At 38.6% G+C, this 17,758-nt stretch overlaps 1 protein-coding gene across 19 annotated transcripts in view; it reads left to right on the plus strand.

Moving 5' to 3' along the window:
* The window catches only part of BPTF (bromodomain PHD finger transcription factor), a 152,704-nt gene that overhangs the window by 45,707 nt on the left and 89,239 nt on the right, over positions 1-17,758 (plus strand). For 14 of the 19 annotated variants that reach the window (XM_028836699.2, XM_028836703.2, XM_028836708.2 and 11 more), the window contains exons 4-6: positions 4,439-4,642; positions 5,179-5,367; positions 16,274-16,462. In XM_028836699.2, the coding sequence (XP_028692532.2) occupies positions 4,439-4,642; positions 5,179-5,367; positions 16,274-16,462 (582 nt within the window). The remainder of the gene's footprint in view (positions 1-4,438; positions 4,643-5,178; positions 5,368-16,273; positions 16,463-17,758) is intronic. The other 5 variants (XM_028836705.2, XM_077972585.1, XM_028836700.2 and 2 more) reach the window with 4 other exon arrangements.

Consider the following 17,758-nt stretch of genomic DNA (forward strand, 5'->3'; position numbering starts at 1 on the left):
GTGTGCTGTGAGATTGCCTTGCAACCTGCAGTTATCCTCTTAGTACTACATGGAGTACATGGAAATAAGGTGAGTTGTACCTTGGGTTTAATGGTGAGATCTGGACCCCAACAATGACATAAATATTTTTTTCTTTCTTTCCTTTTTTTTTTGGCTAAGGTACAACATCAACCTGGTACTAGAGGAGGAGGGGAGGGATTCATGAGAATTGAAAATTGTTGGGGAAGAGAAGGGGACACTGACATTTTTGAGTGCCTACTGTGGGCCAGGTGCTCAACTAGGTGTTTTACAATTCTTTAATCCTCTCAGCACCTTTTTTTTTTTCTTTTTTCTTTTCTCTTTTTTGAGACAGAGTCTCGCTCTGTTGCCCAGGCTGAAGTGCAGTGGCGCGATCTCCACTCACTGCAAGCTCCGCCTCCTGGGTTCACACCATTCTCCTGCCTCAGTCTCCCGTGTAGCTGGGACTACAGGCGCCCGCCACTGTGCCCGGCTAATTTTTGTATTTTTAGTAGAGACAGGGTTTCACCGTGTTAGCCAGGATGGTCTCGATCTCTTGATCTCGTGATCCGCCCGTCTCGGCCTCCCAAAGTGCTGGGATTACAGGCGTGAGCCACGGCGCCTGGCCCCAGCACCTTTTTAAGGAGTGTATTGTTAATGAATTGAACATTCAAATAGAATAATTCCCCATTAAAACACCAGTCCACCACTGTTAACCTTTATTTGCTTTCTCTGGTAACCAAAATCTTGGCTATGATAGTCAGTTTAGGACCACCCAGTCCAGGTAAATACCCAAAATAATATATAATAAAGTTCTTTAACTTTTGGTTTTATGAGATGAAAACAATGGAAACCACTAGGGTTCTGATAATGGCCAAGAATAATTTACAGCATAACAGGAATTTCAGAATCGTAGCCTGTCCTGATGACTTTGACTTGATGTTAACCTCTCAAACAAAATACTTCATTTCTAATATATAACTCTCTGGTTTTTATACAAACACATGTGTCTACCTTAGGAGAGTTTAATTCTATTTTTGATAGTTCAATTTTTCTTCTCCATTTTTCCTCAATATTTTACGAAAAATTTCAAATGTACAGAAAGGTTGAAAGAATTATACAGTTACCAGCCTGATCAACATGGCAAAACCCCGTCTCTACTAAAAATACAAAAATTAGCTGGGCCTGGTGGCACACGCCTGCAATCCCAGCTACTTGGGAAGCTGAGGCAGAAGAATCGCTTGAACTCAGAGGTGGAGATTGCAGTGAGCTGAGATTGTGCCACTGCCCTCCAGCCTGGGCAACAGAGTGAGACTTTGTCTCAAAAAAAAGAAAAGAAAAAAAAGAATGATACAGTAAATAGTCATATATTCATTGTCTAGATCTATACTTTATATATTTGTAGCTAAATATACAGCTTACTATATTTGCTTTATCCTGTGCCTGTATGGTAATTATGAAATGCTTTATTTTGCTTATTTGAAGGAAGTTTATTTTTAGAAGAATTTTTTCTAAGTAAAAATGGTTTCTAAAATCTGGTAGGTTAATTCTTTATTTAGTTTTGAAAAATGTTCATGCAAAGTGTAGAATATACTTGTTTATAGAATATGCATATTTAGTATAGATGAGATACAATGTAATTTTCTTTCATCCTTTAATGTTTTTCTCTGCTGAACATTTTGGGTCTGTTTTTATTTTTGTTGTTGTTGTTGTTTTGTTTTTGTTTTTCTGAGACAGAGTCTCGCTCTGTCACCCAGGCCGGAGTGCAGCGGCATGATCTCGGCTCACTGCAACCTCTGTCTCTTAGGTTCAAGCAATTCTCTTGTCTCAGCCTCCCAGGTAGCTGGGATTACAAGCGTGTGCCACCACGCCTGGCTAATTTTTGTATTTTATGTAGAGACGGAGTTTCACTATGTTAGGCTGGTCTCAAACTTCTAGCCTCAAGTGATTCACCTGCCTTGGCCTCCCGAAGTGCTGGGCTTACAGGTGTGAGCCACTGCACTCGGCCCTATTTTTGGTCTATTTTTCTTACGGCTATGATTGCCATACTTTTTGAACCTGAAACTAGTGTGAATGTGTGTATGTATATACACATATATACATATACACATTTATACAAGAGTGTTTAACAATACAGACTGTTTGAAATTAGAATCTTTATAGAAAATCAGAGAACTATGGTTATGCAGCTTGTGTTTTTCAACCAATTTAAATGGTCTAAACTTAGTAGGCAATTAAAACAATTTTGTTGGTTTTATTTTCATTAAATATCACTGGGAAAGTAGGAAGGATGTACAATGATTTGGTTATGAAAAGCTATAGGGTGTAGTTATGTTTCAAAGACAGCCAGGCGTGGTGGCTCATGCCAGTAATCCTAGCACTTTGAGACGGGTGGATCACTTGAGGTCAGGTGTTTGAGACCAGCGTGGCCAACATAGTGAAACCCATCTCTACTAAAAATACAAAATTAGCCAGGTGTGGTGGTACATGCCTGTAGTCCCAGCTACTTGGGAGGCTGAGGTGGGAGAATCACTTGAACCCAGGAGGCGGAGGTTGCAGTGAGTCGAGATCGCGCCACTACACTCCAGACTGGGCAACAGAGTGAGACTCTGTCTCAAAAAAAAAAAAAAGAAAGAAAAAGGAAATCTGTTCCTCTAAGAAAGACAGATAATCGGTAACTCCATTTTCTTTTTCCAAATAAAACGTTCTTTAAAATATAGTAATTAAGGGCTGGGCACTGCTCATGCCTGTAATCTTAGTGCTTTGGTAGGCCGAGGCAGGGGGAGTTCAAGATCAGCCTGGGTAACATAATGAGACTCCATCTCTATTTTTAAAAAGTTTAAAAAATTAGCCAGGTGTGGTGACACGTACCTCTATTTCCGTCTACTTTGGAGGCTGAGGTGGGCGGATCACCTGAGGTCAGGAGTTCAAGACCAGCCTGGCCAACATGGTGAAACCCCATCTCTACTAAAAATACAAAAATTAGCCGGGTATGGTGGCAGGTGCCTGTAATCCCAGCTACTTGGGAGGCAGAGGCAGGAGAATCGCTTGAACCTGGGAGGCAGAGGTTGCAGTGAGCCAGGATTGCGCCATTGCACTCCAGCCTGGGTGACAAGAACAAAACTCTGTCTCAAAAAAAAGAAAAGAAAAAGAAAAACTGTGTTTCTTCTTATTCACAAATAGTGTACTCTAGTTGGTAAATTTATTTTTATGAGGAAACAGTTTAGCAATTCCGAAACTATTTTACTGTGTGTACTAGGCATGAACAAATAACTAGATATATTATAATGTGAGCCAGATTTCTCACTGTCAGAGAAGTTACAAATAAGCAAGTGGCAATGGTAAATGAATCCTACACAGACACATAGGCTTTCAGTCATACACGTATGTGTCCACACAAATAAATACAGAAATAATATAGATGTGTATATTTATGACTACATTTCTTAGCTCTGTTGGCCGAGAGACTCTAGAATAGCAACACCCCAGTAGTAACAAGCACACCAGGCACCTAGATTGTGACTTGTCACATCATTCTCCAATTTGTTCTTCAAAAAAGAACAAGGTCTCCTTGGAGAGATGGTGAGTTGTAGGGCTAGGGCAGGGAAAATACAAGGTGAGCCCAGAGCATCTTGTAATACCGGAAAGTGAGAAAATGCTGGCTGGCTGGATGGCTGGCTGGCTGGATGGATGAATATGTGTCAAAAGGACACTGGACTCGGAAAAAGTCCCCACTGGCCAAAGCTGAAACAATTTGTGCAACAAAATTAAAAGTGATAGTATTGCATGATAAACCAAAGAATATAATTAATATCCATGAGTCCATACTGATACACCGTGTGTTCTGTACACTGTGGTCCTTTTATATCCCATGGCCTATAATGTGCCATAGTATCACTCTATCTAAGTTGAAAGAGGGTAAGTGTACTTAGAGACTTAGTGACTTTTGGAACAGTTAAGGGACTTCAGAAAGAAAGTTGTTTCCAAAAGGGCCTCTGTTTTCTCTTCTTACAATTGAGGAAATGATGGCCTGGAGAGGTTAGGTAGCTCACCCAAAGTCACACAGCTAATCCAAGTCAGATTTACAGTGGGTTTTGGATTTCTAGGTTTTGATCAGCTCGTAGTTTTTGTTGTCTGTCACAAATATCTATATCAAGCCTATATTTTAAAAAGATAGACTAATTTTACTTTTTTTTAAAAAAAATAAAAAGTAGTGCCCATAATTAGCATGTATTTTCTAGAGGTGAAGGTACACCAAATTGAATTCTATAAACACAATTTTGTTTGTAATCTTGATTCTTATTTCATAGATCTAATGCTTTAAAAATACTTAATTTTTCCTCCTTAATAACTTGTATTGAAACTCTTAAGTGACATTTGTGGTACTGTTCTGTTTAGTTATATATGGGAATGATTTTTTTGTTTGTTTTACACATTATAGAAGAAATTTTGGAATCCATAAGAGTCAAAAAGGGAGACATTGATAATGTTAAAAGCCCAGAAGAAACAGAAAAAGACAAGAATGAGACTGAGAATGACTCTAAAGATGCTGAGAAAAGTAGAGAAGAATTTGAAGATCAGTCCCTTGAAAAAGACAGTGACGACAAAACAACAGACGATGACCCTGAGCAAGGAAAATCTGAGGGTAAAAAAATTACTTGATTAAAAAGAAATATTTCATCAGTGTTATTTATGAAACCTCCAGTTTTACTTGCAAAATGAAAGTGAAATATTGTAAGCAGCTACCTAGTTTAATATTTCTAAAGAGATCAGGATACCATCCCCTCTTGTAACATGTGTAACAATTGTAGTGAGTTTTACGTATTAGTGAATTTGCTATAATGTTATATTCATGTCTCTATACTTCCATTAGTTTGCCATTTCCCTATGAAAAAGTACTATTTTTTATATTATACCAGAATATACGCTTTTGAATGTGATGAAATATGTTCATTTTTATAGTAATTAGTTAAGCATTCTTAATATATTATTATGTATTCTTAAATACTCTCTGGATTACCTATTGCAGCAATATCTGAGAATCTAATTGCTTTAAAATGGCCATCCAACGGAAACAGGATTTTTGGTGATTGATCATTTAGTAGTTGACTGAATGTGGCCATATGCCCTGAAGCAATTTTAAAGAATATCTTTAAAGTTTTGTTGTGCATTTTGCTGTAGAGCCAACAGAAGTTGGGGATAAAGGTAACTCTGTGTCAGCAAATCTTGGCGACAACACAACAAATGCATCTTCAGAAGAGACTAGTCCCTCTGAAGGGAGGAGCCCCGTGGGGTGTCTCTCAGAAACCCCTGATAGCAGCAACATGGCAGAGAAGAAGGTGGCATCTGAGCTCCCCCAGGATGTGCCAGGTACAGAGGGCAGCGTATCAATGCCTCTGTAATGGGGGGAATCCTTCCCTTTTGTAGTAAAAGCCGAATGTCACCTAAAACTTTAAACTATGTGTTCATTCATGCTGCTTGCTTACAGTGCCATCCCTGTTTGCTAAGTTGTCACCTAACATTTGGAGTTTGATAAATGTCCTCGCAGTTAGTGCTTGAAACTCATCATAATTTTCATGCTTCTTAAACTTCATTTAGCTGGTTTTGTTTAATAGATTTATTTTTATATTTTATCACCAGACCATAGTGGCAGATATTTTGGTTTTAATTACTTATGTACTAATGGCTCAATGTTGAATGATCTGACCTTTCCAGTTCCGTAGATACTAACAAATTAATTTTATGTTTGCATGTGCTCATGTAATATTTATAACATTTCAAATCGTAGTGTTATGGTAGAAAATCATTATCACAGAACATTGTTGTCAGATATATTTTGACATAAAAATGTAAGTTGACCAGTAATTCATATTTTCAGTTTTTGAAATTAAAGTTATACTCCAAGTAAGTTGTAGCACACCAGGAATGTCCTGTTGCATAACATGAAGGATTTTGACAACCTGCAGTTCTTATGGGGCCGACTTCCATTTGAGTACTGGTCAACAGTGAGCTGTGTTGCTGAAAACACCAGTTTAACAGGGCGCTACAGATAGGGATGTAAGTGTAAGCTCCAGAAGAACCACAGCAATCAGCAGTAAGTTCACCGTATTTTATACTGATGAGAGATTGGTCATTAAGATCAAGAACAGGGCCACGTATGGTGGTTCACACCTGTAATCCCAGCACTTTGGGAGGCCAAGGCGGGTGGATCACCTGAGGTCAGGAATTCAAGACCAGCCTGACCAACATGTTGAAACCCCATTACCAGATTTTAAAGAGGAGTTTGGTACTTTGGTAAAGTAGGTAAACATTTTAATAGGTCCCCGACTTCAGAATACACTAACGGGATATATCAGTGACCAAAATAGATAAGGTCTGGGCCCTTGGTGACTTACATTCTAGTGAGCAGTAGACAGACCTAATAGAGTTCTGACCTTCAGAGAGAATTACCTGCTTCCTTCTGTTTCTGTGGCTCTCTCTGCAGTTATTTATTCAGCAGATATTTATTGAGTGCCTACAATGTGCCTGGCAATGTGCTAGACACTTTGTGATGTCCCTGGACCAAACTCTGTTACAACTGTTTACTACCTGTGGTCAGTGGATGAGATGCCTTGTTAGAAGAATTGGGGTGGGAGAATTATTCATGGCAGATTAAGAACAATAGCTGTGATAGAAGACATCTTACTTGGTTTTCTTTTCTAAACTTTCAGAATGTATTTAGACACCTAATTTAATGATTAAAACTTATCGACAAAAGATACTGTCAGATTGGAAAGCATTTTGGATGGAAAGGTATTTTTGGTAAAGGTTTTTTTTTTTTTTTTTTTTTTTTTTTTTTTGGAGAGAGTCTTGCTCTTTCACCCAGGCTGGAGTGCAGTAGCGTGATCACGGCTCACTGCAGACTTGACCTCCCAGGCTCAAGTGATTCTCCCACCTCAGCCTTCAAAGTAGCTGAGACTACAGGTGTGCACCACCATGCCCAGCTTATTTATTTATTTATTTAGTAAGTAAGTATGTAGAGACAGGGTCTCACTGTGTTGCCCAGGCCAGTCTCGAACTCCTGGGCTCAAGCCATCTTCCCACCTCGGCCTCTCAAAAGTGCTGGGATTGCCGGGCGCGGTGGCTCACACCTGTAATCCCAGCACTTTAGGAGGCCGAGGTGGGCGGATCACGAAGTCAGGAGATCGAGACCATCCTGGCTAATACAATGAAACCCCGTTTCTACTAAAAATACAAAAAATTAGCCGTGCATGGTGGCGGGTGCCTGTAGCTTGGGAGGCTGAGGCAGGAGAATGGCGTGAACCCGGGAGGCGGAGCTTGCGGTGAGCAGAGACCACGCCACTGCACTCCAGCCTGGGCGACAGAGCAAGACTCAGTCTCAAAAAAAAAGAAAAAAAAAGTGCTGGGATTACAGGCGTGAGCTACTGCATCCAGCGACTTTAAAAAATTGAAATGTAACCTGCTGTAAAGTTTGTAAATATTAAGTGAATAACTTGATGGATGTTGACAAAGTTACCATATCTGTGTAACCATATCATGCCCCCTTTTAGCCACCACTACACCTAGCCCAACAAAGGTAGTAACTATTCTGACTTCTATCACCACTGATTAGTTTGCCTTTAAAAAAAAATTTACTGGAACCATGCAGTATATACTCTTTGATGCCTGATAGCTTTTTTTCCCACCTCAACAAAACATCAATGAGAGCCATCCAGATGTTGCTAGTAGTAACAGCTTATTCTTTTTTATTGCAGTATGATATTCCATTATATAGATATGTCTGTCTTAATTCTTGTTACATTTTGATAGTTATTTTAATGGATTTTGGTTTGGGACCATTATGAATGATACTATTATGAATGTTTTACATGTTTCTTGTGCACATATATATACGTTTCCAGAGGTATAAGCCTAGTTGTGGATTTTCTAGGTCATGGAGCTGGTATATGCTTATCTTCGGTAGATACTGCTCAACAGTTTTCCACAGAGGCGGTGGAAGTACTCACTTCAACAGTGTATGAGAGTTCTAGCTCCTCTGCATCCTTGCTAACACTTGGTATCATCAGCATTGCTCTTTGTCTTTTTGGAGGACTGAGGGGACATGCTGGTGGGCATGTAGGGATATTTTATTGTTCTTTGCTCTTGCCAGCTCCCTGCTGACTAAGGATGTTGAGCATCTTTCTGTGTTCGTGTGTGTGTATGTGTCAGTCATTTAGATACCTCTTTTGGGAAGTACCTGTCTGCTCCTTTGTTCATTTTCTATAAATGTTCTGTTTTTTGCTTTGTAGTTGTTTCATGAGAGAGGGTAAATTTGGTTCTTTCACTTTACCTTGACTAGAAGCAGAAGTATCTGCATTGAATTTTGAATGTTAACCTAATCTCATGTTCCTGGGGTAAATATAACTTGTTGTGATGTATTTTCCTTGTTATATATTATAGCATCCAGTTTACTAACATTTTGTTTAGGATTTTTGCATTTACTTTCATGAGTAAAATTGGTTTGCATTTTTCTTCTCTGATAATGTCAGTCTTTAGTATCAAGAATATTTTGGACTCATATCATGAGTTGGTACTAGAAGAGTTTTTGTGGGGCTGGTGTTAATTTTTTTTTTTTTTTTTTTTTTTGAGATGGAGTTTCACTCTTTCGCCCAGGCTAGAGTGCAGTGGCGCAATCTCAACTCGCCGCAACCTCCGCCTTCCAGTTTCAAGCGATTCTCCTGCCTCAGCCTCCCAAATAGCTGGGATTACAGGTGCCCACCACCACACCTGGCTAATTTTTGTATTTTTAGTAGAGACGGGTTTTCACCATGTTGGCCAGGCTGGTCTTGAACTCCTGACCTCGTGATCCGCCCGCCTTAGCCTCCCAAAGTGCTGAGATTAGAGGTGTGAGCCACCGCGCCCAGCTATGGCTGGTGTTATTTCTTAAATGTTTGCTGGAGTGATTTGGTTCTGGAGTTTTCATTGTGGGAAGGTTATTACAGTTTTCATTCACTTCTTTAGCAGATAATGGGTGTCTTATTCCATTTGTGTTGCTGTAAATGAGTATCTAAGGCTGGTAATTTATTAAAAAAAAAAGAGATTTGCTTGGCTGTGGTTCTGCAGACTGTGCAAGAAGCACGGTACCGACATCTGCATCTGGCGAGGGCCTCATGATGCTTCCACTAATGGCGGAAGGGGAAAAGGGAGCCAGTGTATATTGATACCTCGTGGTGAGAGAGGAAAGGGGAGGCAGGGGTGGCAGATGACAGGCTCTTTTTAACAATCGGCTCTAGTGGGAACTAATAGAGTGAGAACTCACTCACCCCCAACACCTAACCCAAGGGCAGTAATCTACTCTTGAGGGATCCGACTTCAGAATCCAAACACCTCCCATTAGTCCCCACCTCCAACATTGGGATCAAATTTCAACATGAGATTTTTGGGAGGACAAACATCTAAACTATCCAAAGTACAGCAGTGGCTATTCATATTTTCTATTGTTTTCTTAGGTTTGTTCTGTTTAATTGCCTTTTTTAAGGAATCTGCTCATTTTGCTGAATTTTTACAATTTATTAGCATAACATCCTATCTTTTTTATATATATAGGGTCTATACTCATTCTGTTTTTCCAATCCAGAAATTTGTTATCTGCCACCATTAATCATGTTGCAAGGCTGTTAGCAATTCTGTTAGTCTTTTTTTAAAAAAAAACTGTTGACCTTCTCTATTGTTTTTTCTAAATTAATTTCTGGTCTTAGTATTATGTTCTTTCTTTTATTTTCTTTGTACTTTTGTGGATTTTCTTTCCTAGCTTCTGAAGATGATTGCTTTGATGGTTTGTAGTTTAGTTTTTTTTTATGATGTCTACTGTCAAGGCTATCAGCTTTCCTCTGTGTCCTGCTATAGATACATCCCACAGACTTATTTTATTTTATTTTTAAATGCATGACCAGAACACAACCACAGACTGTTATATGTCATGTTCCCTTTATCCTATAGTTTAAAATATTTTCTAATTTCTGTTTTAATGTGGTGTGTGATGAAGTACATTGCTTAATATTCAAACATTTGTAGGTTTCTCTTTTTGTGTTTTGTTTTTTGTATGTGTGTAAGACAGGGTCTTGTTCTGTTACCCAGGCTGGATTGCAGTAAAGTGACCATAACTCTCTGTAACCTGGAACTCCTGAGCTCAAGTGATTATCCCACCTCAGCTTCCTAAGTAGCTAATTATCTTTTTTTTTTTTCTAGTTCATTTCTAGTTTAACCCTCTATCAGAGAACATTCTATGCATGATTTATGTCCTTTAAATTTTATTGACGCTTGTTTTATGGCCCAACATTTAATTAATGTTGATAAATGTTCCTTGAACAATTGAAAAGGTTGTATGTATATTACATATATGTACATTACATATATATATGTAATATATATATTTTTTCAGTTGGGTGCAGTGTAAGACAGGTAAGATTTCTTGTTTTAATTTTTTTGTTTGTTTGCTTTTGGTTTGGTTTTTTTGACACAGAGTCTGGCTGTGTTGCTGAGGCTGCGGTGCAGTGGCTCAATCTTGCCTCACTGCAACCTCTGCTTCCTGGGTCCTAGCAATCCTCCCACCTCAGCCTCCTGAGTAGCTGGGACTACAGGTGTTCACCACCATGCCTTGCTAATTTTTGTATGAGCAGAGATAGCGTTTCTCCATGTTGGCCAGGCTGATCTTGAACTCCTGACTTCAAGTGATCTACCGCACCTGGCCTCAGATAAGGTTTCTGATTATATTGTTCTGATCTGTATTCTTGGTACATTTTTGGGTGGTGTTGTTGTTTTTTGTTTTTTGTTTTTTTCCTTTCAGATATTTTAAAATTATTTCCAACTATGTATTGTAGATTTGCCTTTTTCTCTTTTTGCTTTTTTCAGTTTTTGCATTATACGCTTTGAAACTGTTATTAGGAGCACCTAATATTTATATTTTTGTTGAATCTTTTATCACTATGAAATGTTATTTTATCATTATGAAATGTTATTTTTAATAATATTTTCAAGCTATACTAGCTTTATTTTGGTTAATGTTTGTATTGTGTATATTTTCTGCAACAGAAAGACTAAAAAAATCTGAGAATTTAAAATTTTTGTACAAATACATCTACTTTAGAATTTCTTTATATACAATTGCTTCTGTACATATTTTATTTCAGGCTTTACTTTGAAATAAAATCTTGTCAGAACATTGTCATTCTCATATAATGTGGTAGAAGTTATTATGTGAAGGAAAAAATGACAAAATTGTAGTATGAAAATGATAGGAGTGAGAATATAAGAAAATTGGGTAGATTTCATGTTGAAGAAATCTACCCATTATATTGAGTATGATCAGTGATCAGAAACATTTTGTGTGGCTCAGATTAAAGATTAAACTGAAAAAGTTGGGCAATATTTGGGGAAAGATTGCTACATATCATTTTAAAAAGTTAAAAAGTTAATCTCTTAATACCTATTCAGTTTCAACTGTCTTTGGCAAGAATACTTATAAACAATGTGCTGGTTAATTTATATTGTGTCACACCAAAAGGCTCATGGTATATGGTTTTTCTACCTTCAGAGATGCCTACATGGATCAATGAGTTTAGGTGGTGAGATTGCATGATTCTCTGTTAATCTCTCACTCATTAATGATCTTTCCAGAATCAGGGTTTTTTTTTTTTTTTTTTGGATAGACGGAGTCTTGCTGTGTCGCCCATGCTGGAGTGCAGTGATGCGATCTTGGCTCACTGCAGCCTTGTCCTCCCAGGTTCAAGCGATTCTCCTGCCTTAGCCTCCCGAGTAGCTAGGACTATAGGCATGTGCCACCACATCTAGCTAATTTTTGTGTTTAGTAGAGTTGGGGTTTCACCATGTTGGTCAGGCTGGTCTTGAACTCCTGACCTTGTGATCTGTCTGTCTCGGCCTCCCAAAGTGCTGAGATTACAGGCATGAGCTACCCACCCGGCCCAGAATCAGTTATATTTATGTGGAGACTGTAATATGGAGTTTTGGGTTTTTTTGTTTGTTTGTTTGTTTGTTTGTTTGTTTGTTTGAGACAGGGTCTTGCTCTGTCACCCAGGCTGGAGTGCAGTGGCACAATCTCAGCTCACTGCAACCTCCGCCTCCTGAGTAGCTGGAATTACAGGCACCCACCACCACACCCAGCTAATTTTTGTGTTTTTAGTAGTGACAGGGTTTCACTATGTCGGCCAGGCTGGTCTCAAACTCCTGACCTCAGGTGATCCGCCCACTTGAGCCTCCCAAAGTGCTAGGATTACAGGTGTGAGCCACCGTGCTGGCCAGACTTCTTGCTTTTTAGCAGAATAAAATGTTTGAGACTTATGTTACACAGTACCTGTCCCAACTCGGAATCTTTTTTTTTTTCCTCCAAGAAGTCCTGGTTCCTTTTAATGGGAAACAATATTTAAAGTCTACAATCTAGACTCAGAGATACTTTTTGCTATTGGGCTGTCACTGCCCCTATGCTTTTTTGGTGGGTGTGTTATGAAAGACATGTTTTTGAAAAGAAAAAGATCATCAGTTTATATTAACATTTCAAATTCAGATTGCGGATAGCATACTTAGTTTCTTTGTTTTTACATTTGTATCTCTGTTCCCTTACACTGAAGGTTTCAGTTCCAACAACAGTAATTCAGCTATACATTTGCTTTATTCCAATACAGGGTATTCCAATCCTAATGTGCATTAATAATAAGAGGAAGTGATTTATTTTAAATAGTAGTATTTTCATAATACCAGTATTACTGCTAACACTAAGACTACTGAATGGCATTTACGACTTTTTGCTGCTCTTTATTTTTCATTATACTTCATTTCTAGGAAGGATGTGCAGACAAAATATCGTATTCCAAAGTCGCTTAAAATAATCCCCTGGACTGGGCATTGTGGCTCACACCTGTAATCCCAGCACTTTGGGAGGCCAAGGTGGGCAGATTACTTGAGCTCCCGAGTTCAAGACCAGCCTGCCCAACCTGGCAAAATTCCTTTTCTATAAAAATTAGCCAGGCATGCTGGTGTTTGCCTGTAGTCCTAGCTACTCAGGAGGCTGAGGTGGGAAGATGGCTTGAGCCTAGGAGGTAGAAGTTTCAGTGAACTGAGATTACGCCAGTGCACTCCAGCCTGGGTGATAGAGCCAGAACTTGTCTTAAAAAAAAAAAAAAAAAGAATGAAAGAAAAGAAAAGAAAAAGAAAAAAAGGGCCAGGCTTGGTGGCTCACGCCTGTAATCCCAGCACTTTGGGAGGCCGAGGTGGGCGGATCACGGGTCAGGAGTTCGAGACCAGCGTGGCCAACATGGTGAAACCCCATATCTACTAAAAATACAAAAAAAATTAGCCTGGTGTGATGGTGGGTGCCTGTAGTCCCAGCTACTCGGGAGGCTGAGGCAGGACAATCGCCTGAACCTGGGAGGCAGAGGTTGCAGTGAGCTGAGATCACGCCAGTGCACTTCAGCCTGGGCGACAGAGCAAGACTCCATCTAAAAAAAAAGATGATAATAATCCTTTGTGTGGTTATGCATACCTTGATACACAGTTCATTTGTTTCAGTTTAATTTTTAGGGATTGCTTTTCTATAATAACTTTAATTCTTTGAAAATGTAGAACATTTACATTATTATAAATTCAAAACTATGTAACCGGAGATATTCAGAGAGTTTTGACTTTCATTCCTTCTCTCTCTAGTTAACTATGTCTTTCTTTTCTCTTATAAGTAGCCATTTTTATTGGTTTTTGGTTATCCTTCATTTTTTTTTTTTTTTTTTTTTTTTTTGGAGATGGAGTATCACTCTGTTGCCCAGGCTGGAGTGCAGTGGCACAGTCTTGGCTCACTGCAACCTCTGCCCGCCTGGGTTCAAGCACTTCTTCTGCCTCAGCCTCCCAAGTAGCTGGGATTACAGGCGCCTGCCCCCGTGCCCAGCTAATTTGTGTATTTTTAGTAGAGACAGGGTTTCACCATGTTGGTCAGGCTGGTCTCAAACTCCTGAGCTCACGCTCCACCTGCCTTGGCCTCTCAAAGTACTGCGATTACAGACGTGAACCACCGCGCCCAGCTGGTTTTGTTTTTTATAAAAGTAAAATCTGTTTATAAATGTGTATTTCCTCTTCTTCTCACACAAAAGTAAGCATATTATAAGTATTGTTCTACACCTTGCTTTTAACATTTAATCTTGGAGATCATTTTATGTGTGAACATAGTGATTATCCTCAGTTCTTGCTACAATTGCATGGTATTTCATTGTGTATACCAACTTTTATTCAACCAATGCCCTATTGATGGGCATTTTCTTTTTCCTTTTTTTTTTTTGAAACAGAGTCTCGTGCTGTCACCCAGGCTGTAGTGCAGTTGCGTGATCTCAGCTCACTGCAACCTTAGCCTCCCAAGTAGCTGGGATTACAGGCGTGCACCACCACACCTGGCTAATTTTTGCATTTTTAGTAGAGACAGGGTTTCGCCATGTTGGCCAGGCTGCTTTCGAACGCCTGACCTCAGGTTACCTCAGGTGATCCGCCCACCTCTGCCTTCCAAAGTGCTGGGATTACAAGCATGAGCCACTGTGCCTGGCCCCTCCCTTTTTTTTTCAGACAGGGTCTCACTTTGTTACCCAGGCTAGAGTGCAATGGCACAATCACGGCTCACTGCAACTTCTGACTCTCGGGTTCAAACAATCTTCCTGCCTCCCTCAAGTACCTAGGACTAGAGGCATGCACTACTATGCCTGCCTTATTTTTGCATTTTTCGTAGAGATGGAGTTTCACCATGTTGCCCTGGCTGGTCTCGAACTCCTAACCTCAAGTGCTCTGCCTGCCTCAACCTTCCACAGGCGTGAGCCACTGCTCCCAGCCTTCATTGGCATTTTCTGTTTCTGGGTCTTTTGCCTTTTTAAATACTCCAATGAATAGCTAGCTCTATAGATAAGTAATTTAGTAATTTTTTTTAGTGTATTTTGGGCTAGATTTCTAGACACAGGATTACTATGTTAAGTAAATGCATGTGTAATTTTCCCTTCATGTATTGTGAGACTTGGATTTTTGCCAGTTGATAACTTTGAGAGTAGTTTCTTCATATAGTTTTATTTTACTTTTCTCATAGTATGAATTGGGCATATTTCCATATGCCTAAAGGGCATTTTCTTTTCTTTTCTGACTGTTCACATATTTTTCCATATTTTATCAGGTTGTCGGGTTTTTTTCCTGAAACCCAACGTTATATGTTAAAGATAGTTACTTCAATAGACTCAACCAATTTTTACTTAGGTGATTTGAAGAGTGTCTTGTCAGTGGCAGAAACAAATGCAGAGGGAGACTCTTAATTTCTGAACTACCATGGAAAGACAGGCTTTCTGTTCATGGTAGTGGTACTTTTTGTACATTTTTAAGAACTATACTCTTAATGATACTATTAAGTTGTCCTTAGAAGTTAACAGTCACAGCTGGGCACAGTGGCTCACGCCTGTAATCGCAGCCACTTTGGGAGGCCAAGGTGGGTGGATCACCTGAGGTCAGGAGTTCGAGACCAGCCTGGACAACATGGTGAAACCCTGTCTCTACCAAAAATATAAAACAATTATCCAGGCATGATGGCGTGCACCGGTAGTCCCAGCTGCTCAGAAGGCTGAGGCGGGAGAATCTCTTGAACCTGGGAGGCGGAGGCTACAGTCAGCCAAGATTGTGCCACTGCACTCCAGCCTGTGCAACAGTGAGACTCCATCTTAAAGAGAGGAAGAAGTTAACAATCACATTTAGGCATTACCTTCCAGTTAATTTGGAGAGCATAGGATTCAGGCAGAAAACCATAGAGTTAAATAATCCTGCTTAATTCTGTTTCTAATACTGTTTGAGTACTTTTGAAAAGTAAGACTATAAGCTTCAGATTTTGAATATTATCTCAGCAAACCACCTCTGCAGTATCTGGTGCACTGTAAGTGTTGAGAGATAGTCATATCACTTGGTTATTCTCCAGCTCTGGGGTATCCAAAAAATTGTCTGCCTTGTACTGGAGACTAAGGTGATACAAGTCAGTGAGTTAGGGTTAGGCCCTCACCACTGCCCCCCTCAAAAAAGTCAGTGAGTTAATAGCCTGGAAGACTTAAAAAAATAAGGTGTTGCTTACCACTTTCTGGTATACATTGCATTACTCATACATGAACAGCTTTTCTTTTAAAAATACAGCTTTGTAATGAAATCCTAAAACAAATGTCTTTTTGACAATTCGTCATTTTTCATGTGATTTCCAATTTAAAAATCAGATATTCTATTTTTCTAGAAGAACCTAACAAGATATGTGAGAGCAGTAACACTAGTGCTACCACTACCTCCATCCAGCCTAATCTGGAAAACAGTAACAGCAGCAGTGAACTAAATTCTTCCCAGAGTGAATCTGCTAAGGCAGCTGATGATCCTGAAAATGGAGAAAGAGAATCTCATACACCTGTCTCTATTCAGGAAGAGATAGGTAAGAATATACTTCATCCATTCCATTAAAGGGAGGTTTTTTCTTTTTTTGTTTTTTTTTTGTGTGTGTGTTTTTTTATTTTTTATTTTTATTTTTTAGTTTTTAATTTTTTAAATGAAAGTTTGGTGGGTGGGGGGATTTAGATGTTCTTTTCCTTTATTTTCCATTTTTTTTTAAAACACAGATGGCACTTGCACTCAATGTTTTTGTTTTAAAAATCTACAAAAGCACACAGAGTGGGGAAGAAAGATGCTTTTCATACTTCCCTCCACAAAGGTAACCACCATCCATCAACAGTTTGGTGTGTAACATTTTAGATCTTTCTCTGCAGTTACATTTATGTATATATGTTTACAAAAGTTTTTGGAGGGCTTTGGGTGATTTTTTCATTTTGGGGGTTTTTAAAATATAAACAGGATCATTCTGCAAGTATTATTGTGCATCTTGCTTTTTTTACTCAGTGATACATGTAGAGAATCTTTTTGTGTTATGAATTGAATTCATTTTTTTTTTTTAACTGCTGCATGGTACTCCAGAGTATGGATAAACCATAATTCATATACTGTTTCTCTATTAATGGACATTTATGTTGTTAACAGTTTTTCATTATTACAAATAGTGGTGCTTTTGAACATCCTTAACATATATCTTTGTGTACTTGTGCAGGTATTTCTGGCAGTATAGAAACAGTAGGTGGACTTGCTGGTCAAATGGTAGCTACATTTAAAAAACAGTGATGGCTACTGCTTAATTGTATATCAAAAGAGATTTATACCAGTAATTTTCATACATTTTGGTTTCCTTATTCTTTCACTTAAATTCAACATCATTCCTCTTAACGTTTTTGCCCATGGTGAAAAGTATTTCGCATACAAATTTACATATTCTTACTCACGTGGTTAAGTTTCTTACATGTGTTTGTTGAACTTCCTGTGAATTGCTTATTCATATCTTTTTCTCACTTTTTCTTAATAGAGTTTTGTTATTTTTCTTTAATGAAGTTTAGGAATGCTTTATGTATTGTGGCTATTAATATTCAATTTTACATATATTGGCATAGTAATTGCCTACTTTTAGCTCTTTGTTGTCATACAGAAATTTTTACATTTTTATATAGTTAAATTTATCAATCTTTTTCTTTAGAGTTTCTCTGAATTTTGTGTTTTATTAAGGAGGGTTATCCCCATCCCAAGAATATACATATATTTTACAGTAATTCTTAATACTTCTATAACTTTGTTTTCAATCTATCTAAGGCAGTAATTTTCATTTGATATGAGTTGGAAATCTTTTTTA

This window comes from Macaca mulatta, chromosome 16 (assembly GCF_049350105.2).
Source record: "Macaca mulatta isolate MMU2019108-1 chromosome 16, T2T-MMU8v2.0, whole genome shotgun sequence".
Classification (NCBI taxonomy): Eukaryota; Metazoa; Chordata; class Mammalia; order Primates; family Cercopithecidae; genus Macaca; species Macaca mulatta.